This window comes from Lissotriton helveticus, chromosome 2_1 (assembly GCF_964261635.1).
Source record: "Lissotriton helveticus chromosome 2_1, aLisHel1.1, whole genome shotgun sequence".
In the NCBI taxonomy this organism is placed as follows: Eukaryota; Metazoa; Chordata; class Amphibia; order Caudata; family Salamandridae; genus Lissotriton; species Lissotriton helveticus.
The window spans coordinates 1,399,878,201-1,399,904,023 of NC_136059.1; the positions used below are offsets into that span (position 1 = coordinate 1,399,878,201).

Sequence of the window (25,823 nt, forward strand, 5' to 3'; positions counted from 1 at the left end):
AAGGACGAAATCACCCCCTTCTGGACAAAGATAGTCAATGCTTCCTTGTCACAAGGTATGATCCCAGATTGCCTCAAAGAGGCACAGGTAACGCCTATATTGAAAAAATCCACAGCCAATAGTACAGATCTTAACAACTTCCGACCTATCTCTAGTATCCCTACCCTTGCCAAACTCCTGGAGAAATGCGTCCAATCACAACTATGTGCACACATTGAAAATTTCAACCTCCTGGACCAACATCAATCTGGCTTTCGTAGTGGACATAGCACCGAATCGGCACTCACTCACGTGATTGATGATATATTAACAATGCTTGATTGAAATGAATCCTGCCTCCTCATCCTACTTGACCCCTCCTCCGCATTTGACACTGTTAATCATGACAACCTCCTATTCATTCTGGAACATAGGATGGGCCTCTCAGGTCAGGTGCTGCATTGGTGTGGGTCCTTCCTGCAACACAGAACCCAAAGAGTTAAAGCAAATCACTCATTCTCCCAGCCATCCCCTGTCATCATGGGGGTTCCCCAAGGATCCTCTTTATATCACATTATCTTCAATCTGTTCCTGGAACATTTAGCTAACATTCTAAATTCTTTGGACACTAGGTTCCACATGTATGCAGACGATACCCAACTCTATTTGAAAATCTCCTCTCCGGAGGACATCACCTCACTTAATTCTACCCTCCTGACTACCCAAAACTGGTAGACTAAGAACCACCTCCTGCTAAACACCTCTAAAACAGAATTACTCCTCATTTATCCTCAGAAATATACTCCTAATATCGACCTATGGATGAACCAACTAACCGCCCTCAACTGCTCCCCCTGCATCATCGATTCAGCTAAATCCCTAGGAATTACTCTGGACAAGCATCTGAATATGAAGTATCACATCAGCAATGTGTGCAAGGGAACTAACCACCTCCTAAGAACACTCAGGAATCTGAAACCTTTTCTACCGCAAGCAGATTTCAAGCAAGTGGTCCAAGCGCTTGTCCTACCGAGACTTGACTACGGCAGTGCCACACTATGTGGACTCCCCAAATATGCTTTGGCCCCCCTAAAGGCCTCCCTGAATGCAGCGGCCAGATTGATCATGGGCACCAAGCATAATACACACATCTCTCCGGTTCTAAAATCACTAAATTGGCTACCCTATAAAGCTAGAATTCATCTGAAGATTGCCTGCCTTTCACACAAAGCCCTCCACTTCAAAACCCCTACCTACCTCGCACAAAAACTAGAACTATCTGGAGGAGGTAGATCGTCAAGGAGTGCTAATTCCCTCCTCCTGAAACCACGGACCTTCCACAAAAAAAGAACTTGCCACCGAGCTTTCTCTGGTTCTGCTCCTAAAATCTGGAACTCTCTTCCACCCGAAATTCGGAGGATCTCTTCCAAGGCCGCTTTCAAATTGGAAGCAAAGAAATTCCTCATGAAGAAGTTCTTACCTTAATAGGAGGGACAATATATATACCTTTCTTGTACTTTATTTTCCGCCCGAGAGGCGTCGTTCATTGTATAGTATAATTCACCCTTTTACATGATTACTTGGAGTGTTTTTTTCTTCCCCAGCGCGCGTGCACCCAGGATTGTAAATGTTTATTAGCTGCTTACCACTTGTTTCAATGCTTAGTATAAGCCCCATATAGCTCATGTTTAGATTTTACTGTAGTGTTGACTATTATTCATGTTTGATTATTCACTTAATACACTTATATCACCACGCTACATCATATAGCCCCCTTTGTCCTCTCTGGACTATAATTGATTTGTTATGCGTGAACTAATGATCTTATGTTTATTTTACAACCCATGTTTGACTCATGATCTGATTGTTACCTTCCCTACAACTGTAAAGCGCTCTGATATCCTTCGGGATCTAGTCCGCCCTATATAAAACTTTATAAATAAATAAATAAAATGGTGGTTACACCTTGCATTCTAACTCTGCCACAATGTGCGGTTTTTGCGGTTACTCTCCTTGCCTGCGCATTGGCTATTGTTCCCTTGATGCCATGCACACCTCTCTTTCAGATTGTTTACATATGGTAGAGTCAAGGTCTCTACTTTGTATTTTTCCGAATACTTATTTCAGATAATGATTGTGGGAAAGTAGGATCTGTTTTTTTTGTAACCCCCACTTTTTGCTTGATGAAAGTATGTTTTTGACATAGTCGTACTGGAATCCTGCTATTCAGGACCCCAGGCACTGTGCTTTCTCCCGAAAATTGTCTATGTGAGTACTTTTGTACATCCACAATTGGCTACTGGTGTACCCTTGTAAGTCCCTAGTATATGGTACTGAGGTACCCAGTGCATAGGTACACCAGGCATCTCCCATGGGCAGCAGCATGTAATGTGCTCCTCACAGCAGCCCACTCAAACTGACTACAGGCCTGCCATTGCAGCCTGTGTGAGATTCCTTATATCTGAGGTCACCTCACTTAAAACCTATAAGTCTCCTGTATGGCAGCCTCCTCAGTCCTGAGGGCAGGGTGCATGGTTATAAATGTGAGGGAGCTCCTGCATGAGCAGGACACCCCTACAAACCTCAGTGTCTATTCACCAGGCTTTGTAAGTGTGGTCAGCCATTTTAATACATATAATGGACAATCAGTCATACGGAGCCAAACGAAGACCTTGTCGGCGTGCTGACGTCGGTTTCCTTTTTTCCGCACCGTCCAGGTGTAACAGTTTTCTAGGACTCTCCTTTTTTTTGTAGTCTACTTTGTTGCAGTTGTCTTTTTTAAAATTGTATTTGTTTATTGAACATTTTGTGAAAACATAACAGAATCCACATTTCATAAAAGAGCGATCAATACATACGAGTGTGCAGCATTATCAATTTGTGGATTCATGTGAACAAAAGAGGGGGATAAATGGTGGGAAAGGAGAAGAAAATAGGGGGAAAAGGAGAGGTAAGGAAGGAGAGGAAGGTAAAGAAAAGAAAAGGAAAAATAAAATAAAACTAACAGAAAAAAGTAAACAACCACCCCAACCATGGGGAGAACTAAGCACAGCAGTTAATATACATGACCATGTTGACTCCACATTGCGACGGTTACAGCTCTTAACAGATAAAAAAGTGACATTAGGTGTAGCAGCCTATACATGCATCAGATGATTTCTTACACAGAAGGGAGAGTAATAATACTGGTAGGTTACAACATGGCAGTATGATCCATGGGTCTAGCAAAAGCAATTTACTAATGAAGACCTAGGGTTCGGTTGCATTAGTATCTATTAAAGTTTAAGGCCCAGTATCAGGGCAACCTGTCCGACCATGTCTTGATCTCGGAGTGGACTGCGAGACAGTTGCAGTGGTGGCTCATGAACCAGGATTGAGTCAGCGGCAGATCCCTCTCCCTACCCCAACCGGAGCACGTAGTAGTGATGGATGCTTCCCTCCTGTGCTGGAGGGCCACATGGGAGAGGCGGAGATCAGAGGCCTCTGGTCTCCGGCGGAGTCCCGGCTCCATATCAACCTTCTGGAGCTGCAGGCGATCCGACTTGCACTGAAAGCATTCCTCCCCTCTGTCCAGGGCAGTGTAGTGCAGGTGTTCACGGACAACACCACCGCCATGTGGTACTGCAACAAACAGGGCGGGGTGGGGTCGTGGACCCTTTGTCAAGAGGCTCTGTGCCTCTGGCAATGGCTGGAACACCAGGGCGTCACCCTGGTGGTTCAACACCTGGCAGGTTCCCTGAACACCAGGGCGGACAAACTCAGCCGTCGATGCATGATGGATCACGAATGGCGTCTGAACTCGGACGTGGTGCAAGGTCTCTTTCTGCAGTGGGGAGAGCCTTGGTTAGATCTATTCGCCACCGAAGAGAACACGCAATGTCATCAGTTCTGCGCGTTGGAATTTTCAAGGCAGCACTCGCTCGGAGATGCTTTTCGTCCCGAGTGGAGTTGCGGGCTGTTGTACGCCTTTCCACCTATACCACTTCTGCCCAGAGTGCTAAAGAAGATCAGGCGAGCCCGGGCCCAAGCCAACTTGTGGCTCCGGACTGGGCATGAAGATACTGGTATTCCGAGCTACTCAGCATGTCAGTCGGTCCCCAAATTCGTCTGCCTCTTCGGGAGGACCTTCTGTCGCAGCAGCAGGGGACGGTCCCCCACCTGAACCTGTCCAGTCTCCACCTACATGCTTGGAGATTGAGCGGCGACAGTTGAGGCCATTTGGCTTGCCTCCTGAAGTCTGTGATGTGATTCTGGCAGCCAGGCATCCCTCCACAAAATCGGTATACGCCTGCAGGTGGAGCAAATTTGTGGCATGGTGCACAGCAAAGGCTGTGGATCCACTCTCCGCCCCCCTTTCAGAGGTTCTTCTCTTCCTTCTTTCTCTTGCCCAGCAGGGCTCTGCTCTGGGCACTATCAAAGGCTACCTCTCTGCCATTTCAGCCTTCTTGAGGCTTTCTGATCAGCCTTCTCTTTTCAAGTCCCCTGTTGGAAATAGATTCTTGAAGGGCATCACCCACATGTTCCCTCCTGTTCCTTTCATGATGCCTCAGTGGGACTTGAACCTTGTTCTTACCTATTTGATGTGTACTCCTTTCGATCCCCTTCACAATTGCCCTCTTCGTCTTCGACTGCATTCCTGTTTGCCATCACCTCTGCCAGAAGAGTGAGTGAGCTCCAGGCTCTTTCTTCTAAGCCTCCTTTCCTTTCTGTCCATCCGGACAAGGTTGTCTTGAGGACTCATCCTTCTTTCGTGCCCAAGGTTGTTACGGCCTTTCATATCGGGCAGTCCATCACCTTGCCCACCTTCTTTCCGCCTCCGCATCCCTCAAAAGAGGAAGAGAGGCTCCACCGTCTGGACCCAAAACATGCGCTCTCTTTCTATCTAGATCGCACACGCCAGTTCAGGGTGGACGACCAGCTCTTTGTTGGTTACGTGGGCGCGAAGAAGGGATGGGCGGTGCACAAACGGACCATCTTTCGGTGGGTTGTGTTGTGCATCAAGGTCTGTTACTCTTTGGCTAAAAAGGAGCCTCCTGTAGGGCTGAGAGCAAATTCCACTCGGGCCACGGCGACTACTACGGCCCTGGGACGGGGAGTCCCCTTACAGGACATCTGTCAGGCAGCTACGTGGGCCTCGCTGCACACGTTCGCAAGACACTACTGCCTGGACAGCCAAGTCCGGAGAGATGGCTTTTTCGGCCGTTCTGTACTTCAGGACTTTCTGGTGTGATCTTGGTTCGCAGACCCACCACCGGGGTTGGTATTGCTGGGGTATCTATTCTAAGGTAAGGAATCTAACACTAACCTGTTTCTTTCAGATGCAGAAGTTACTTACCTTCGGTAACGATATATCTGTTAGAAACAGTAGTTAGTGTTAGATTCCTTACCGCCCCACCCATCCTCCCCGTTCTGCGAACCGACATCTAGGGTTAAGGTATTTCCCTTTGAGGGACCTAGTTTCATGGCACCAGTGTTGGTCTCCGGCATGGCTCTGTGTTACTGGCGCAGAAAGCTATGTACAAGAACTGACATCAGCGAGCGAGGGCGGCGTCTAAGTACTCCAACGACATCATTCCGGCGACCACGACGCCGATGACGGACACGGAGCCACAGACGACGCCTACCGACGCGCAGGGGTACTGCTACGCAAAACTTTCTGGATCCAGTCTGACGCCTGGGGATATTCTAAGGAATCTAACACTAACTACTGTTTCTTACAGATATATCGTTACAGAAGGTAAGTAACTTGTGCATTTAAAGGTCTCAGGAATACCCTTTTAGATTCTAGTGTTTTTTTTAGAAAAGAGGCAATTTTCTTGTGTTATCTTGGAAAGATTCTTTATTGTTTACATCCTTGATTTTATATTGTTTTGTACTATGAAGGTGCAACAGCCGACACGTGTTTCGCCCTACTTGGTCAAATAGACCAGGGCTTTCTCAAGGTTGCAAGAGATGTAATGTAACAGTATGAATTCAATGGAATACCAAGAACCAGTTGTGAGGCACCACAGAGTGCGCAGTGTGTGACATTCTTTAGTGCCTTCGATAAGACTTTTAATAGGAGTGTTAAAAAAAGGAAACAACTATTAAGATTTCTCAAGGACATTAAAAAATGGTTTGGTGATAAGGTGCACAGAAGCTTAGTGACAAGCTTGATGATGCGAAGAAGACAAAGGAAGGAAATTTATAGAACTACATTCTTTGGTGCTGCCGAGAGGAGTATTAAAAATTACAGTCAGAATTACACGAGTGATTACTGCATGCACTTCATCTTCTGTCCTTGATGCATGTTTGATCTGATAGTCATGCAGAATCATATATTCCCGTTGTTGGAAATGGCCCTTTTTGCAAAGTCATCCCTAAACGTTTTGCCTTCCTCCTGGATGTTTCCTGACCTGTTTTTGTCGGCTTTATGACTCTGGGCACTTTACCACTGCTGATCAGTGCTAAAGTGCATATGCTCTCCTTGTGTAAATATGACCCTGATTGGCTTATTTGGTTTACCTGTTAGTCCCTAGTAGTGTGGCCATTGTGTGCCCAGGGCTGGTAACCCAAATGCTACTGGTGGGCCTGCAGCGCTGGTTTGCGTCACCCACAAAGTGTACCTCAGACCTGCCACTGCAGTGTCTGTGTGCAGTCTAGAACTGCCATCTTGGCTGTGAAGTGCCAACACTTCCCAGCCCCTGAACCTTCCCTTGGCCTCAAATCAGTCACCCCTATGGTAGGGTGCAGTGTGTGTAAGGTAGGACATGGCTTGATATGTATAGCATGTCCTGGTAGTGAATTACACCCCATTTCGTTTTTCACTGCTGCAAGGCTACCTGTTTTCCGAAGGATGGAATGGGCAGTCTCACTATTACATCTTATAGTCCTAACTGACTCAGGGAACATGGTAGAAATTCAAGTTCAGTATGCCTGAACTCAGAATGATAAAATACATCTTTTAGCAAAGTTGGTTTTAATATTCTGGGTTTGAAAATACCACTTTTAGAAAGTAGGTATTTTCATGCCTAAGCCTTCCAGTGTGCTCTGCTGTTATGTGTACTGGCTGTCTGGGTTTAGAGGGGCAAGGCAGAGTGAGTCAGACCTGGGCTGAATAGAGAGATCTGCATTGAGTACTGGGAAGGAGTAGCTCCTTGACCTGAATAGGGCTGTGCCTGGCAAGGTGAATGCTGGCTCCACCTCCTACTGTGTGTCTGATGGCAGACCCCCTCTTTCTGAAAGGAAGGATGCAGCCTGGTAAACAAAGTGCTCCAGGCCTAAGCAGAACTGGTGTTTACTGGGTTCAGTGACTAGGGACTTTTTAGAACAAAGACTTTGGGGGACTTTTGGGGTATAAATATCTGTGTCCAAACCCCTGATCTTGGTATTGCTCCTGGATGTCAAGAGGAACCCCTGTCCGTGTCACTGAAGGAATCTGCAGGAGAGGACTGTCCTTGTGCTTGTGTGCTGTTTCTTGGATTGGCCTGCAGTAGTTTCCCCTGGACTTGGAAGATGAGGGAAAAGGACTTTGAGGGAACTTTTATTTTGCTAAAGCAATCACCCAAGGGCTAGAAGAGAGCTAGCCTCCTGCTGGAGTCACAGGCACATTTGACTCCCTCACCAGCCTCCTGATTCCTCCAAGCGAGGATTTCTATATGCAGGTGAGGCCCCTGTGAGTTCCAGGGCCTCTAGTTCTACTACAGAGAAGAGAGTGCTGAAATCGTTGCTAACGCCCGTTTGCGAGCCGCCGCAGCTGAAGAGTGAAAGAAAAATCATTGCGCTGCTTCCGCCGAGCGCTGGCAAACCCAAGATCATCGCATCGCACGCTTGCGGGCCACAAAGTACTTGCTAACCCTAGAGATCGTCGTATCGCACGTTTGCGGGCTGTCGAGTGCTCGCTAACCCCGCATCATCGCATCGAGAGCATCGCATCACGGCATGGCAGTGCAGGTGCCGTGCGTCTGCCATTTTCATCGCATCGCACCTGGATCGTTGCTCCCTCGTGGGGCGCCATTTTCTTTCGTCGCAACAAGGTCGCACACGCAACCGAACCAGCGCATCATCCTCCCTTGCAGCAAGGATTCAACGCATCGCTGGCCTAGTGTGGAGTAGTCTGTCGCTTTGTCCCGCACGCATCCGCAGATTGGCGCATCATCCTCCCTTGTGGCAAGGATTTAAAGCAACGCCGGCCTCACGTGGGTAAAATCATCGCTACAGCTCGTTTGCAACATTTTGCTTGTTTTGCTACGAAATCCAGGTACTTTGTAAGTAAAAGGGTCGCAGAGACCCCTGCTTCGAACTAAACCCCTATTTGAACACTTTGAACTTTTTTTTACAGCATTTCAAGAGTACCCCTATTTTCCAGTATTGTGGCTTTTTACCGTTATTGGTCTGGTGTTAAGTCTATATATAAAGATACTTATTTTTTATAACTACTTGTGTGGTGTCCCTTTGTAGTGTCCTTCACTGTGTTACTGTGTATGATCATAAATGCTTTACACACTGCCTCTGAGATAAGCCTAGCTGCTCGTGCTACGTTACCACAGGATTGAGCAGGGGTTATCAAAGGGTGTAGCCCCCTTACTCTGACTTAGGAGGAAGGGTCCCTACTTGGACAGTGGCCAGCCACTGCCAACTAGAGACCCCCATTTCTAACACCTGTGTATTTAAAAGATTTGTTAGAGCCATATGTAAGGCTTAAACTTATAGTCATGCACTTGGATATTTAACAGCATGCTTGATGAATAAACAGAAGGTAGTGTTACGTAATAATACATTTCAGTTATACCTTATTGAATAATCAGAGCAGCAAAGAACAGTTTGCTTAAGTTTGATATATAATAGAATACATCAGGCTTCAAGCAAATATAATACAAGCTGAAATCTGTAAAGAAAGGAAACAAGGGGAAGGGGCTATAAACATATGAAAGGAGACGTACAGCTCCTGATTTAGCATTATAGTCAAAGTGGGAGAATGTGAACAATAGGTAGTACAAATGGAGAAAAAGAGAGAACAGCTTCTCTAGTAGTCATTACAGGGTATATGGAGTATACTTTATAGATATGTATTCGGACTTGGTCACTTGATGGTTTAGTAAGTATTATGAAAAAATCCTATTTTAATCCCAAACAAGGCTGACAAGTATTAAAGAGTAGGAAGTAGTGTGAAAGTGCCCTCGGTACAATTAGAGTTAAATCGGTAGTGACTCGATAAGGAAAGGTTTTCCTTAATGACTAGCATAGTGATAATCCAAAGCGTCATTTAAAATACAAAAGCAATTTGTAGCGGTGCTAAAAACACCAAGTTCATCTGTTCCCTATATCGAAAGGATCACCGGGCTAAAGGTACAAAAACAGGTCCGCAATACTCTAGTTGGAAGAGTAGTCATTAGGGTTTTAAGTGCAAGATAAGAAAAAGGAACAGTAACCTGTGTGCAAGGGGGTATAATACAGTGTAAAACACCAAGGCAAGGGGACATAAACTTACTATATTTAGAGCGGAGCAGCTGTCCCGGGACAATCCCTCGCTCCAAACGTCATTGCGATCTAGCGGCGTTCGGAACGGGCGCAATCTTTAAATAGGTAAATCTATGGTTTGTGCTTCACTGTGTCACCACTCGGCGACGGGCTCCATTTCTTAATGGTAATATATAAATTGTGTTCCGTTGATAATTACAGTATTGATGTATGACGGTGAATGCTATTGGTAACATGCCCATCTCCAGGATTAACCACATCAGGGTAAAGTATAATCATAACTAAGACAACTAAGCCTAGGTCCTATGCACCTCATTCCACTCCCGAAGACTCTGAGGTCATTTTCAAATGCTTATATCTTAACACTAGATCCATGGTGAAACACCATTTGGATATTTTTCTCTTGCTCCAGGCCGAACAACCAGATTTTTTGTTTCTTTCTGAAACTTGGCTTACTGAGGACTCCCTACCCGATATTCTAGCGGCAGTGCCCTCTAACTACTACATTCTACATGTCGACAGACCTGCCGGTAAAAGAGGTGGGGGGGTTGCTGTGATCATTCGCAGCACCCATAAAGTCTCCTCTTTACCATCCCTCGACTTATCAGGAACAGACAACCTGATTTTTAAAAAGGACACTAATACTGGATCATTACTTCTTATCCTTATATATCGCCCCCCTCAAAAAATGCCCTCTTTTTCGGCTTCCCTAGCAGAACAAATTGCTCCTCTGATAATTGCTTATAACAAAATTGTGTTGCTAGGAGATTTTAATCTGTGGCTGGACTCTGCCGACTCTGACTCTCAGGCTGCTACGTTGAAAGAAACCCTCCTCGATATGAATCTTTCCCAACATGTTCACCTTCCCACTCATGAAAAAGGGCATAGCCTAGACCAAATCTGGTCTCAAAACATTCCTTTGGCTATTAAGTCCATCATGCCCTGTGTTTGGTCGGATCATTATCTGATCAACTTTACTATGACCATCGTGAGAAATAAAAATCCCCTGCCCATGCCAGGAGGAAAAACCAGAAGGTGGAAGAACGTTGATGTCCCCGCTCTTATTGGCTCACTTACTTCCTCCCTTCCTCCGTTTGATCAGGACATTGAAAAGATGGAAGAGGCTTTCTCAGGGTGGCTTCTCCAGGCTGCGGACGCTCACGCCCCCTGTACCTGCTTTCCTCGCTCCCGCCCCAATGACGCCCATAGGTGGTTTACACCCCTTCTGAAAACTCACAAACTTGAAGTCCGTCAATTGGAGCGAAAATGGCGCATAGCCTATTCAGAACAGGACAGGGCTAATTACTGCAAGGCTCGCAAAAACTATCAAAAGCTGATTTTAAAACACAAAACTGACTATTTCTCGGAAAAAATTCTTAAAGCTCAGAACCAATCTAAAGAACTGTTCAACATTGTGGAAGATCTTAGCACCAGTGACAGAACCTCCCTCCCGACAGTACCCACTCAGGAACTTTGCAATTCTTTAAACTCTTTTTTCTTTGACAAAATCTGTGCCATTAAACAAAACATTCCCACTACTCAGCCTCCCTTTTTATTTTCAGACATCTTTTATAACCCTGTCACCCTGGACTCCTACCCCCCCATCGAAAACACCAACTTATCTAAACTTCTCTCTAAGATCAAATCCGGCTCCCCTGATGACATCTGCCCCCCTTACATCCTGAAAGAAGTAGGTACCAGCATCCCTGGGGGTCTACTTCCCATGCTGAATGGTTCACTTGCTCAGGGTAAAGTTCCAAACAACTTTAAAAAAGCCCTCCTTATTCCACTCATAAAAAAGGCAGGAGCCAATCCACTAGACCCACTCAATTACAGGCCCATATCTCTGCTGCCATACTGCGCCAAACTTCTGGAGTCTCATGTATGCGACAGCATCTCCACATTCCTTGAAAAATCGGAATATCTTGCACCTAATCAGGCCGGTTTCCGTCCTTGCCATTCTACGGAGGCGGTCATCCTCTCGGTGCAGAACACCCTGAGGCGGAATGCGGATGAAGGGATCCATCAGGCTCTGGTGCTTTTAGACCTCTCTGCTGCCTTCGACACGGTCGACTATACCATCTTGGTCGACCGTGTCGAACAGGCAGGTCTCAGGGGCCCTGCACTGAGCTGGATCCGTTCATTTATCACTGACCGAACTCAATCGGTCAGACTAGGCCCCTTCACGGCCCCTACCATATCTACCATCTGTGGAGTACCCCAAGGCTCTTCGCTGTCTCCCCTGCTTTTTAATCTGTATCTGCGCCCACTTCTGTACTCCCTCAGGCACGCTAAGGTCACCATTTTCAATTACGCCGATGATTTGCAGCTCATCTTTCCTTTAAACACCAAGGACTCTGTGGTAGAACTCCAAAACACCATGTCCCACATTCTGAGTTGGATGAGCTGCAATCATCTGAAACTTAACCCAGGCAAGACCGAACTGGTCTTGCCAGGACAGAGCACCCTCAGCTGGAACCCCAGTTTCTGGCCTTCATGCATGGGCACCCCCCCATCCAAATCATCCTCGGTCAAGAGCCTCGGCATTTTCATTAGTGAGGACCTCTCTCTGAAAAAACAAGTTGGAGCTGTTGTTTCCTCCAGTTTTTTTCAGTTAAAGAAAATAAAAAAAATTGCCCGCTTCTTCTCCCAAACTGCCCTCACTCAGATTGTCATTTCCCTGGTTTTGTCCAGATTGGACTTTTCCAACAGTCTATACCTTGGGCTCCAAACTGGAGAGCTTAAACGCCTCCAGCTGGTTCAAAACCAGGCAGCCAGACTCCTCTTGAACATTCCTAGAAGGCAATCAGTCAGACCTGGCTTGAAACAGATGCATTGGCTCCCGGTCGAGCAACGCGTGGCCTTCAAAGCTGGGTGTATCCTTTTTAAATCTTTACACGACTTTGGTCCCATTTTCATTAGAGACCTATTTAAAAAATACAGCCCCCCTCGTAACCTCCGGTCTGCTCACAAAGCCCTTCTGACTATCCCTCCGTACAAGAAAAAGCGTCTCGGAGGCAGCTGCTTCGACCACCTTGCCGCTGTCCTCTGGAACTCTTTTCCTCTTCACCTGAAACTTAGTGATAACATCCTCAGCTTCAGACATTCTCTGAAGACCTGGCTCTTCTGTCAGGCGCATCACTAAGCTGCCTTATCTCCATCCTCCGATGGCTACGCCTGTTCCTTACTATAGCGCCATGAAGCCTCCGGGCGTACGAGCGCTCAACAAATACCAAATAACATTAACATTAACATTAACATAACTACATCAAATTGAGATGTGCAGGACTACATAAGGAGCAAAGTTTATATAACAATTTATTATATAATGGAAATGGGCGCCATCTTTTGATAGGCAAGTCCATGAGAAGTTCTTGACTTAATCACCCACGCGGCGATGGGTGCCATTACTAAATGGGCACAGATGAAGTTGAAAATATTCAGATTGTCATTGCAGCATCTATTTATAAAAGGGGATGCAATTAGCAGCGTGCCGATGACTAGGATTAACTACTCTGGGATGAAGTATAAAGTGATCATAAGAATTAAAATTAAAATGTGCGGGACTCCATTAGGAGTGAAATTGTATCAGATATCATTATATAATTGTAATTCCGAGCTGAAAGGGCAAGTGCCAGAGCAAATGTGAACAAAATACCACATGTCGGAGAGGGCGTCAGCCTGGCCTTCTCAGGGTTCTGACAGGCGCAGACGGGCCCAGGCCAATCCTGTGCGCGACTCACACTCGCCCGCAGGCTGGCCTCCCAGGCTGAATTTAAGTGCAGGCGTCATCGGCTCCCTGCCGGTTGGGATGCGGGGGCTTGAAGTCTGCCCCCACTCCGGTTATCGTGGAAGCTTCCCTCGCTGCAGGACCCTTGGGCTGGATTTAAAGTGCACCATAGGGCGCTGAGTGCTGGTATCAATTCAGCCCCTAAAAAATCACAAAACCACCCCATCTGAGACGACAGGGAGAGCAATAAGTGCCCTATGGTTCAAACCAGAGTATATTTCTAAAGGTAGACATGACATCATGAATCGAGGGAACATACTGCGCCTGCTTTCTCATATACCAACCCACGACAGAGGTGATGACATTGGACTTGGTCTCAATAGAATTTATTCAATTATGCAAGGACTCTGTGGAAGGAGAAAAAACAAAAACAACATGGGCATCGTCATCAATTGCACAAAAAATACTTCTAGAGAGCCATACTGGGGGATAACCATCACTCCATACACCGTGCCAGGATACTCTGATTTGCTAACCCCAGAAAACACTGTGGTGGTTCAAGCAAATTTAAAAAGACCTGAAACATCGGTGCTTAGAGGAGCTGTGGGGCACTCTCAAACGGGATTCTACAATACCACCAAACTGGCAAGCAGATCTAAGACGAATTTCTAGGACAATAAACTACCCAAAAAATTGACAACAAATCAGTCCACCGTGAAGACAAAGCATAAATGGGCTCTTACGAATAGGCTCATAGAATGTAAACAGCCTAGCCAGTAAAATTGCAGACCTAGATTTTGTTACCTACATAAGGTCATTTGATATCATAGGATTGCAAGAAATTTGGCAAACCGATCCTCCGCACCTTAAGGGATTTTTGCGTTTCTTCACCGGAGGATTCAGGGGGGCAAAATACGGTCACCTTCAAGGAGGTCTAGTAATGTATGTTTCAAATACAAGTATATCTACAGCCCGTGAAATTGGCCTAACACCTTCAGCAACAATTGCAGTAAATCTCCTCACTCCATCTTCAAAATCAGATAAAAGAGGTATCAACATTACGATAATTAATGCTTATGTCCACATGAAACGGAAAATGAAGGCAGCAAAGGCACTGTGTGAATTTTTTAAAGCATGCATAGGCGAAGGGCCCACAACAGACCTTATTCTCACCGGGGACCTAAACCTCAATCTAATGGGTGCCTCAACAGATGAAGAAGTGTCACTTCAAAATTCAATTTGGAACATTCCACTGCAAGGGAAACCGCCACCGGGCAAACAAACCAAAACCAGAAAGTGGGCATTGGAGGAACTGGAACATCTTAACCTCAGAGCAATCAATGGAAGATTTGCTGGCCAAACCCCCCGACTATAACACACTGCTCGACAAAAGTTAATAGAATACTAGATTACACCCTTATCTCCGTAGCCCTATTGCACCAAATTTCCTCATTCCGGCTGGGCGATAAAGCTGATAGTGACCATCGGCCTCAAGAAATCATGCTTAGAACAAACATGCCTATGTTTGAGCAGTCTTTGGCCCCGCAAGGATCAGCTTTTACTATCAACTTTAAAAGAATCAAGTTTGTGCAAGCAGCAGATAGTAGCATGCTGGAAAACGCAAGACAGCTTTTCGAGTCAGGGGTCAGATCAAGTGAAGTTGGGAAATGGGAGAATTTTATAACATTAATGGCAGCATATGCTACTTCGATCAAACCAATGGTCCAAAAGAGACACAGCAGTATGAAGCATATGTCACAAACTGCCAAAAAGAAAATTAAGCTCATTAAAAATTCAATTTATCGTACGCTGAGACATCTTCGATATAATCCAACCGACAAAATGCAACTATAACTGCTATGAAAGCAAAAGGTGCTGTTAAGAAAAGACAAACGGGAAGCCAACAGATCTGCGGAGGATAATCCTTGGGCAAAATGACACGCCGACACCAAAAATATTAATAACACTAGATTCTGGTGAAAAGTCTTTACCACAAAACTACCGGCTAGTGACTCTTATGGAGAAGGCAACTTTTTTTTGCAGGAATGCTGCTCGAGGAGCTCTAGGCTTGGGCCAAAGAGAAATCTGTAATTCCACCCAATCAGACTGGCTTCGCTAAAACAGTTGGAACAACTACAAATATTCTAAGCATGGCAATGGCGTAAGCAACAAAAATGCCACTACATCTATGTTTTATAGATTACAAGGCCGCCTTTGATCACGTAAATTGTAACATCTTATGGGCTAAACTGAGAAGTTGGGGGATTCCACAGCCTCTGCTAAACCTGATAATCAATCTGCAAACTGACACATGGGTTCAGATAAAGCGGGGTGATGAGTCTGTCCTGTCAAGGACGCATACCAACTGAAAAAGGGCTTAAACAGGGATGTGTCTTACCACCCACACTGTTCAACTTGTTTTTAGCAGGCCTCGTCCCGATACTAAACACCTGTAATTCACACACCCCAAGATTAGGAGGCTTAACACTACTGTGCCTCCTTTACGCGGATGACATAGTCCTGATGAGCCATACACAAGTCGGCTTTCAACACCTTTTAGACTTCACACAGGACTCCTCTAAAGTAAAAGGATTAATCATTTACCTCGAGAAAATAGGAACCTTGATTGTCAGCAAAAATAGGACAAAACATGCAGTTTGGTTCTGGGGCAGGACCCACATTAAGGACACATCGGAATACAAATATCTTGGCGTGAAGAGAGATAAAGGTGGCAACTTCACTGCACAGAAACCATCAGACGTAAAGGCCTTGCTTTGGTGATCTATTTAAAGCACTAAATAGCAAACTAAATGGCCCATCGATTCTGCCCTTGGGACAATTGGTACGTGCCAAGCTTCTGCCAACAATTGTCTATGGCAGCAAGGCACAGAGAGGACATAATGCAAAAGTACTTGATAGCACAGTTATAGCCTCATATAGCGTTATTCTTGGTCTGCCCAAATATACCTCACCAGCGCAAATCAGGCTAGAATTTGCTGCATAGAAACTTTGGCAAGACAGGGGGTGCACATTATTACCTGGAACAAAGTGCGTAAATCCGAGCAAGGAACTCTTAATGAATATCTGTAGAAGGAGCTACAACAACAAGCTGCCTCACCCGCTGCTGAATACCTCAAAAGTAGCCTGACTAATATGGGGCTAAACCAGCTCTGGGACACTCCTATAAACAACATTACATTTCAAAATTTGGTCTTGAAGACTATTAAATATCTTACGTGGGTCAAGGACAAGGCATCTCTCTCGAAAAGGGCACACGGATGGATGACCCTGAACACCTATACAGCTCCAGCTGCTCAGAATTATTTTGATCTGGGTTATGCCAAAGCCACTAAAATCAAGTTCTTGAAGCACAGACTTAGTTTGTTAACCTGCATACAGCATTTTCCGCACTGACTAAAGGAAAAAGTGGGCCCTATCTGCTGCTTATGCTGCTCAGTGCTAGAAGATCTGCTAGACCTGCTTTGTACATGTAATAAAGTGCTGGAAGAAGTAAAACAACTGCTGAAATGCCATTTCATCCAGCAAAGAATACGCACTAGGAGACAAGCAGTACTGGCCTGTTTTGCACCTAATGACTCACAGTTGAATTGCTGTCTAGTGAAGTTCCTGAGGTTAGTGGAAAAGAAAATGCCAGCACAAAAGACATAAACTGGTTTTTAGGACAGTCAACGGGAACAACTGCAACTTTATCACGGGTATTCAAAGAGGGCAGTATCCACTTATCAGATCGGTCCTGGTACTATTCACTTACAACAAATAAATAATGCACTTTATCAAAGTTAAGCACTTTTTGCACTTAGAAGCACTTTTTTTGAAGCCTGTCATTAGGATGATGGGAAGTAGTAGACTGGAACTAAGTACTTAGATCCCATACAACATGCACTGAACCAAAAACAGCTTGGTCAGGAGAACTTATTTTCAGTCGCTATATTGATTCTTAAAAATATATAAACTATGAAATGTTTTTTTAATATCATATGTAGAATTGTCTTAACTTGATGTTTTATTGTATTGCAACAGATTTTATTAACTATGCAAATAAACTGAACTAGAACTAGAGTGCTGGCATCGGCGGCTCCCTGCTGCTTGGGATGCTGCGGCTTGAAGTCTGCCCCCACTCTGGTGCTCCTGCAAGCTCCCTCTTAGATTATTGGATGTGAACAAATACCTAAATGAAAATACATCAGAAACATAGGCACTGCCCCAAAAAAAAAGAACTCTACACCTTCCTTCAAACATCTGTGGCACATACCCATCATATGTCCCTATCACACTACGTCAGTCCATCTTGGCCCCAGTATTTTCTGACAACAAATCTGATATTGGGGTGACCTTCTTCTCTGTTCTAACTGCTAAGCTGTGGAACTCTCTTCTGGTAAAAATAGGTTATTGACTTTCTAGTACAAAATGCTTCATGTATAAATTTTTAGTGGTTTATGGAGTGAAAAATACTGGGCTGAATCTGTTGCCTTGAAAGTGGGGTATATTGTTGGAGTCTGACGAATCTCCATTCAAGAAATAAGGAGTGTCAAGAATGATATATCACACTGAGACATTAACATTCTGAAATAGGTATTTTAATTGAATGTATCTGGCAAAATTATCTTCTGTAGGGTGGCCATATTATACAAATGTAATCTTCATTATCTAGCTTAAACAGACACTGTACAGATTTCAGTGTAATTAACCAAATCATGTATGTAAATTAAGAATAGCATTTCAGAGCTGTATACATTAATGGAAAAATTGTTACGTTTTGTGTCACATTTTGCACAAATTATATTTCTATGTCTGTGCTTGAACTAAGCTTAATACATTTTTTTAAAATAAATGTAAATGGCTTTTCATAGCTTGGAACACCAAAGAGTGAAAGAATATATGAGGACTTGACTGATATGGAAAAGATTAAAACTATATTACAAGACTACCTGGATGATTACAACATGACGTATTCGAAAGAGACAAAGCTGGTGTTTTTCTTGGATGCAGTAGATCATGTGTCGAGGTAAACTATTCTCTTGTTGGCACAAGCAAGTTAACCTCAGAAGTACAGATTTGTTCTTTGTGCAATGTTGCGAATTTGTGCCTAATTGTGCATGATATATACTTTAAAGGATTGCATGCCAAATTGAGTACCACATGCTACAAACTTCCCATTGTCGTTTAATACTATGAACTCATATGCTTGATTATGAATGCGCTGGTTAACATGCAAGAAATACATTTTTTGTTGTTATGCCCCCATTTTTCTTGGCTTTAGGACTCTCCTAAACAGTAGTGTAGTGCCTGTGCTTCCCACCTACAACATGTATTGTGCATGGATTTTGAATAACTTTAGTGGATTTGTAGCAAAGAAGTGTACTTTGTGAACCATTGTTGCCACTCAGCGTACCTCCAGAGGCTCTATACACATTCCTGGCTGGAGTTAATGGCCCTGCTCCCAAGTGACAAAGGCTTACCTTTTGGCCAAGGAAGGCAAATGTCTTGTCAGCAACTGGCTTTATACTAGGGATTAGCCATCTGAGAGGTGTACAGTAACAGTAGGCAGAACAAAGGACAGTCTTCACATTGCCTCTTTGGACTTGTAGATGCCAAATGTGGATGGTAGCATCTGCTCCCATTCATTCCCATGTCCCTTCAAGACATTCAGCCCCGGTAGTATAGCAAATCAGTATTTGATCGTGACAGCGGAACGACACCTCATCTGAATAGGGTACTGGGTAAAGAAGACCCAGGGCCCATCTGGGTAAAACATGGAGTTAACCATTTTGAAATGAGAACTTTGGAAATGTTTATAGTTAATGAGGATATGTGCTACAAAAGGGGAGGGGCATAGGGTGCATAGGGTGAGAAAATAAATGGAGTTGGGTGTAGTAGATTTTCCAGTCACTGGCTATTGCATTGTGCAAGATTGTCAACTCACCACCACCTCCTCAGAACACTCCTGGACCTAGGAGAAGAAAATCTGAAGAAAGACCCTGCCTGAAAGGAACTGTCTCCTGACTCTTGCTGACACAGAGAGATTGGAACTGCTCAAGTTGCTGTGCGCTGTTTGCCATCTTAAGGGGCACAAAAAGCAGAAGAAATTCTGAATCCACGAGGATCCACGAGGATCCAGCTGACCACTGATGATTACATCCTGTAGGAGCCCCTACTGGAGAGAGATGGCTAGAAGCCTTCCCAGAGAAGTTGGGAAGTGCAAGGACAACCAAAACAAAGTTTCCCACAAGTTGTAGAAAACTGGGAAATCTGAGATCTTTGTGTTTTGAATCTTGTAGAAAATGGTTATGCCCTTAATTTTCTGGAGTTTCCCCCTCCTTTCTCCCCTTGTCAGGGTTGGTGTTTGGAGGACCATCTGTTGCCTCTGTAGCAGTAGGTTCTATCTTTGCGACAGAAAGGTGCAATAGAGTTGGTTCCGGAGCAGGAAAGGTGTCAGGGATGTTACTCCCAGTATAGTGAACACTGGTGTGGCCTTAACAGTCCCTAGTATATGGTACTGAGCATAGGTACACCAGGGGTCCCCGATGGGCTAAAACATGTATTATGCCTCTTATTTGAATTTAAATTTGAATTTAAAAGTATTTGTACAGCGCGCGTACACCAAACGGTTTCATGGCGCTAAGCAATGCTACAGACCCAGAGGACAAAATGACGCGGGGGAAGTGGGATGGTTAAAATGGGAAGGCCTGAGTGAATAGGAGGGTTTTAAGGGCTTTGCGAAAATGGGAATACTGGGGGCAGGATCGCAAGTGGATCGGAAGAGAGTTCCAGAAGGCAGGACCTAAGGTCGAGAACTTGGAACCACCCCATTTTTTACGTTTATAACGGGGGATCACAAGAAGTTGGTGGGTGGAGGAGCGCAGTTCTCTGGATGGGGTGTAATCATGGATGGCTGAGCTGATGAAGGCCGGGGCCAGCCCAGATCGAACCTTGAACATGATGCAGCCCAACTTAAACAGTGCGCGTTGTTGTACAGGGAGCCAGTGTAAAGATTTAAGAAGGGGAGTGACGTGGTGGAATTTGGGTAGATTAAAGACGAGTCGGGAGACCACTCAAACTGTAACTACAGGCCTGTCATTGCAGTCTGTGTAAGCTGGGGCTAGCAAAGATCTAGGTTCCCTATATCTAAGGTCACTGCACTTAAAACCTATAAGTCACCTCTAAAGCAGGGCGTTCAATCCCGAAGGCAAGATGCTTGGTTGTAAGTGTGAGGGTGCCCCTGCATGACAACCCTCCAACCTTCGGAGTCAATTTTTCCGGGTTGTAAGTGCATCAGCCATTACAGTACGTAGAGTGGCCATGTGTCATAACGCGATGGCCATCTTTAAACTGGCTGTAATGAACCTTGTCATGTTTGGTATCAAACATGTTGGAATCATACCCCCACACTACACGGTGTGGGAGGTATGATTCCATGCACTTTAAAGCTCCTCCGGGAGGCCCTCAGTGCTCCCGATAACAGTCTCCTAAACCCGAACAGCACAAAATGGCTGCTGCCGACCAGAGACACGATTTTGCCCTTCTGCTGCTGAGCCACGCTCGAGCAGAGTAAGGCAGAACAAAAGGTATCCTGTCACAGGGAGGTGTGATCACCTCCCACATGGGGTTGAGTGTATTGGGGCTGGTGGGAGCACTTGCCAGCGCAACTCAGTCTGCTTGGAGGCCACACTTGGTGCCCTCCTTGCGTGGTCCAGTTTAAACCAGCTCAGGGAGGCGTTGGCTCCCGCTCTAGTGCGAAACTGGACAAAGGACATGCTAATATCCTCCCCACTGTCCGACCCCTCCTCTGGGAGGGAACCCTGAATCGTCTCAACCCTTTCCTTAGGGTTCTTAAAAGCTTACATGAGGGTGGGTTTCTAGATTCGTCATGGGACAAGATTCATTTCAAAACACGACTTCATCTTCGACCATCTGGGCACTCTGGACTTCACTGAACTTCGCTCTGGGCATCAAGACTGCAACTGGGAAGGCTCTTGCTGCTCCTGGTCTCATCGCCCTGCTTGTATGCTGCAACGGCTATGCCTGTGCTCCATACAGGAACCTTCCAAGGCTGGTGGACATCCAAGACACATGGAAGAATCTCCCTTGAAATGGAGAAGTCACTTCCCTGCATCGGCAGGTACTGCAACTAAGCTGACCAGTCTGTTGATCCTGGGCTCCCACAGACTCCGAAAGGCTAGCAACACAAGTTGTGGTTCTTCACATCCCACAAGGCCTGCCCTGTCCATCCACCAAGTTTGAGGCCAGTATCCCTTGTTGGAGCCAAATGAACCGAACCCCTGGGCGCTGCATTGACTTACTGTTGCAAAGGCGTGTTGCCTTCCTTCCACTGTGATCTTTGGGATCCAAGTAGCCCCAACCTCAAGCATCTCCTGTGACCAAGATCTTCATCCTCACCGCATCACCTGCATCGTGGGTTTGCGTCTTTGGTGAGCCGCTCGAGATCCTCTTGCAACTCCAGTGCCTTCGTCTGTGGGTCCTCTTGAGGGTTTTCTTTGATTTCAGTGTGCTCCTTTGGTTGCTTGGGGCCTGCTCTGAATCCGCTGCTTGTGATGAGTCAGCTGGATCTTGCTGGTCCTGACTCTGCATCTTCTTCGCTTTCCATGTTTTTTGCAGTTGCCAAGGCTTGTTAGTGCTCCTGACAGACATCGACCCCTCAACTCTCGACATCTGACGTGGGGCAGCTCGTGAACAGCTCCTGGTCTTCCACAGCATTGCCTGGTCCACACAGCTGCAGCTCCATGGTCACTGTCAACTCTCCTGCAGCACCCAGCATTGGTGGGTATACGTCTTCTGTGCCTCCTGGTCATTCTTGAGTGGCATAGAATCTGTCCCCTCTGTTTGCAGGTACTTCCCATCTTGAATCCACCTTTGGGTTCCACCGAACACTTTCACCTTCTCCAGAAGCGGCGTCTTCCTGAAGTCCTCCATTGAGTTTGACGGAAGTTTTGGATGCCACGTCACACATATGCACCTGGCTTCCCTGGTGTAGGTATCTTGGTTCCTAGGGTATCCACGGGCGGGGTAGCTCTCAAACCTTCAGTCTACTACAGGGTTTCTTCAGGGTCCACTGGAAAGGATCCTTCTTCTTTAAAATTGTAACCGCAACTTACCCATTGACTTGTATTGAGCCCGAAGTCATGTTGCCACTCTACACATGGCCTCCGTGGGGTTCCTGGTTACTTACCTTGGGTGGTACCTTGGGTCCCCAGCACTTCTACACCGTCTGGGTATAGTCTTGTTTTGAGTTGCTCTCATACCACTATTTTAGTATATGGTTTGATCTTCCCCAGGCGACTACTGTGTAACTGTGTTACTTACCTGCTTGTATTGAAACGTATTGTGTGCATTGTGTATATCTCCGGTTAGGAGATATATGTAAGTGTTAGTGAGTGTCTTATAATAAATACACATGTTTATAAATACACTGTGTGGTTCTTTTTCCCTTAATCTATATCAATAAGATTATGTTCCGGTAAAACAAGCTGCTTTACAATCCTCTGGACTAAGCCTGAAGGCTGCTTTCCACAGCTACCACTTAGAGTGCTAAGGTTGACTAAGACCACTAAAATCACCATAAGGGTTGTCTGGATGGGTGCAGTGTGCCCATTTACATAAGTGTATACCATATACCAAGCCAGCTTCTCACACCTTCCTTCCCTCCATTCGCGGTGAGTCAGTTCAGGTCCTGCCAGACAACACTATCACAATTTGGTACATCAACAAACAGGGAGGAGTAGGGTTGTATGGCCTCTGCAGAGAGGCTCTGCGACTCTGATCCTGGGACCAGGACCATCAGATGTGTGTAATTGCAAATCATCTGGCCAGGGTGCTGAATGTGGATATGGACAGTCTTAGCTGGCAATACTCGGCCATTCACGAGTGGCATCTTTATCCGGAGGTGGTCCATCACATTTTTAGGATGTGGGGGTTTTCCTCGGTTGGAACTCTTTGCCACTCACAAGAATGTGCACTGCCCATCGTTTTGCAGTCTCCAGTATGTGGGGAACATTGGGGGCTGCGTTTCAATTAGATTGGGGCTTTCAGTTTCTTTACGCGTTCCCTGCCATACCCTTGATTCCGCAGGCTCTGAGAAAGGTTTGCCAAGATAGGGCCCTAGTCATATTGATCGCCCCGAATTGGACAAGAAGGGTGTGGTACAGGACCTTCTTTACCTCTCATTGCACCCTCCACTCTGCCTCCCTCTCAAGGAAGACTTCCTCTAGCAGATCGCAGGGGCAGGTTCTACACCTCCAGAACTTGCACCTTCATGACTGGAGATTGAACGGGAAAACCGGAGTTCTTTCTCTCTCTCACCGGATGTGGTGGATGTTATTTTATCAGCCAAGAAACACTCCACCAAATCTAGCAGGCCCATTTGTCTGATATTCTGAGTTTCGCTCTGTCCTTGGTTTAGCAGGGTTGTGCGGTAGCAATTGTTAAGGGCTACTTGTCGGCCTTGTCAGCCTTTCCTTGCTTACCAGACCAACCCTCTTTGTTTAAGACTCACGTAGTCATGAGGTTCATAAAGGGTATTACCTATAGGTTTCCTCCCACTCCATTTATCATGCCTCAGTGGTATTTAAATTTAGTTCTTACCTTCCCGATTGGGTACCCCTTTGAGCCTCTTCATAGTTGTCTGTTGAGACTACTGTCATTCAAGATTATATTTTTGATTGCGATTACCTCTGCCAGGAATGTTAGCGAGCTACAGGCTATTAGTTCTAAGCCTCCTTTCACCTCTATTCATGCAGATAAGATGGTTCTTAGTACCAAAGCTGCTTTACTGCCTAATGTGGTCACTCCATTCCACCTAGGCCAATCTGTCACTTTACCCACTTTCTATCCTCCCCCTTACCCTTCTAAAAAGGAGGAGAGACTTTACTGCCTGGACCCTAAGAAGGTGGTCAGCTTCTACCTGGACACATACAAGGATTTTAGGCTGGGCAACCATCTCTTCATTGGTTAGATGGTAAAAATGAAGGGCTAGGCTATCCATAAGCGAACACTGTCCAGGTGGATCATGCTCTGCATCAAGATATACTATGCCTTGGCCAAGAAGGAGCCTCCTGGAGGTATTCAAGCTCCTTCCACCAGAGCTAAGTCTTATTCTTTGGCTTTGGCTAGAGGTGTCCCTGTTGTAGACATCTGCAAGGTGGCAACTTGGGCCTCCCTTCACACTTTTGTGAAGCATTACTGCTTAGACTCAGAGGTGACGAGGGACAGCCACTTTGCATGCTCTGTGCTGCAGGATTTTTTGGTGTAGGTAGGTGGACACCCTCCTCCAGGAACGGGACTGCTTGAGGATTCAGTTCAAAGGGTGAGGAATCCACAGGCAGATATATCCATCAGAAGAACAAGTTACTTACTTTCGGTAACGCTTTTTATGGTGGATACAGTATCTGCCTGTGGATTCCTCATTGACCCACTCACCTCCCCGTTGCCTGTCTACTTACACCCAAAAGATTATTGATATGAAGTTCTTGTATTTTATTGTTATTCAAGATGTTGTGATGCTAACACTAGGAAATTTCTATACGTTCGAATTTCCAGTTTGTTCTCTTCTCTCTTTGGTATTTTCCGTTTACTTGAGGAAATGTTGTATATGATGTTTAGTTGTGTAAATGTTGTAAGTTCACCCGTTTGCCTCTAAGGCATGGAGAAAATGGGTGGAACTGACGTCAGCACTCCAACGAGGTCTTCTTATGGTTTAGATGATGTCAAGCGGAGTCGCAAGCTGAGCCATTTCATTGTGACGTCGAAGTGGGAGAGCAATGAAACAGAAAGTATCTGAAAGAAACAGTTAGTTTTACCTTAGAATTACCCACAGGCGTCAGACTGGATCTGGAAAAATTTTCGTCAGCAGTTCCTCTGTGCATCGGAAGGTGGCGTCGGTTGACTCTGCGTCCGTCGTTGGCGTCTTGGTCACCGGAATGATGTCGCGGTAGCTACTTAGACGCTGCCCTCACGCGCTGAAGTCAGTTATTTCTTTTTCTGCGCCAGAAGCGCAGATCCAGAGTGAGCGGTACCTCCAGTCACTTTTTGACGTAACTTTTTGAGTGACTTTTGTCAATGTCTTTTTGAGTCCTACCAACTCCTGGTGCACGTAGGGATGCCCGGCTTCAAGGCTTGTAGTTCCTGTACCTGACTGATATCGGTGACAGACCTGCACTGCATGTGCCTTTTTACCCTGGAGAGCGACCACGACCCCAAGTCATGCTCTGACTGCCGGACCATGGCTCCGAAGTCTTTGCGAGAGCCGTTACGAAAGTTTCTTGAGCGCTGGTGGTCGGATCCGTGCTGCTCGAGGTCCCAGTCGCGAGGGAGGTAAGGGGAACGGTCGCGGAGTCATCTCCACTCGTCATCCAAGTCTTTTCACTAAGGGTCAGGTAAGTCGAAGCACAAGAAGAAGTCGAAGAAGCATCGTCACTCTTCGACTTCTCCCCGTCGGTCGGCTGACGCGACGAGGGATGCGGGTGGTGCCCCTCCCGTGGCTCCACGTGTGGAGCCTGAAGGGTTGACTCCGAGTTTCCCTCCCTTCCCGGGACCCGGAGCGACCGCTGCCCAGCTTTGTCAGTTTTGTGAGGCGATGCATGCCATCTTTGGGCAGCCCGACTGTTGGCGCGCCTTTAGG

The 25,823-nt window shown here is 45.9% G+C and overlaps 1 protein-coding gene across 1 annotated transcript in view; it reads left to right on the forward strand.

Moving 5' to 3' along the window:
- Positions 1-25,823, forward strand: part of LOC144818685 (dynein axonemal heavy chain 6-like) — a 1,395,111-nt gene that overhangs the window by 95,550 nt on the left and 1,273,738 nt on the right. Inside the window, exon 6 of the mRNA XM_078676337.1 lies at positions 18,040-18,194. Within this exon, the coding sequence (XP_078532463.1) occupies positions 18,040-18,194 (155 nt within the window). The remainder of the gene's footprint in view (positions 1-18,039; positions 18,195-25,823) is intronic.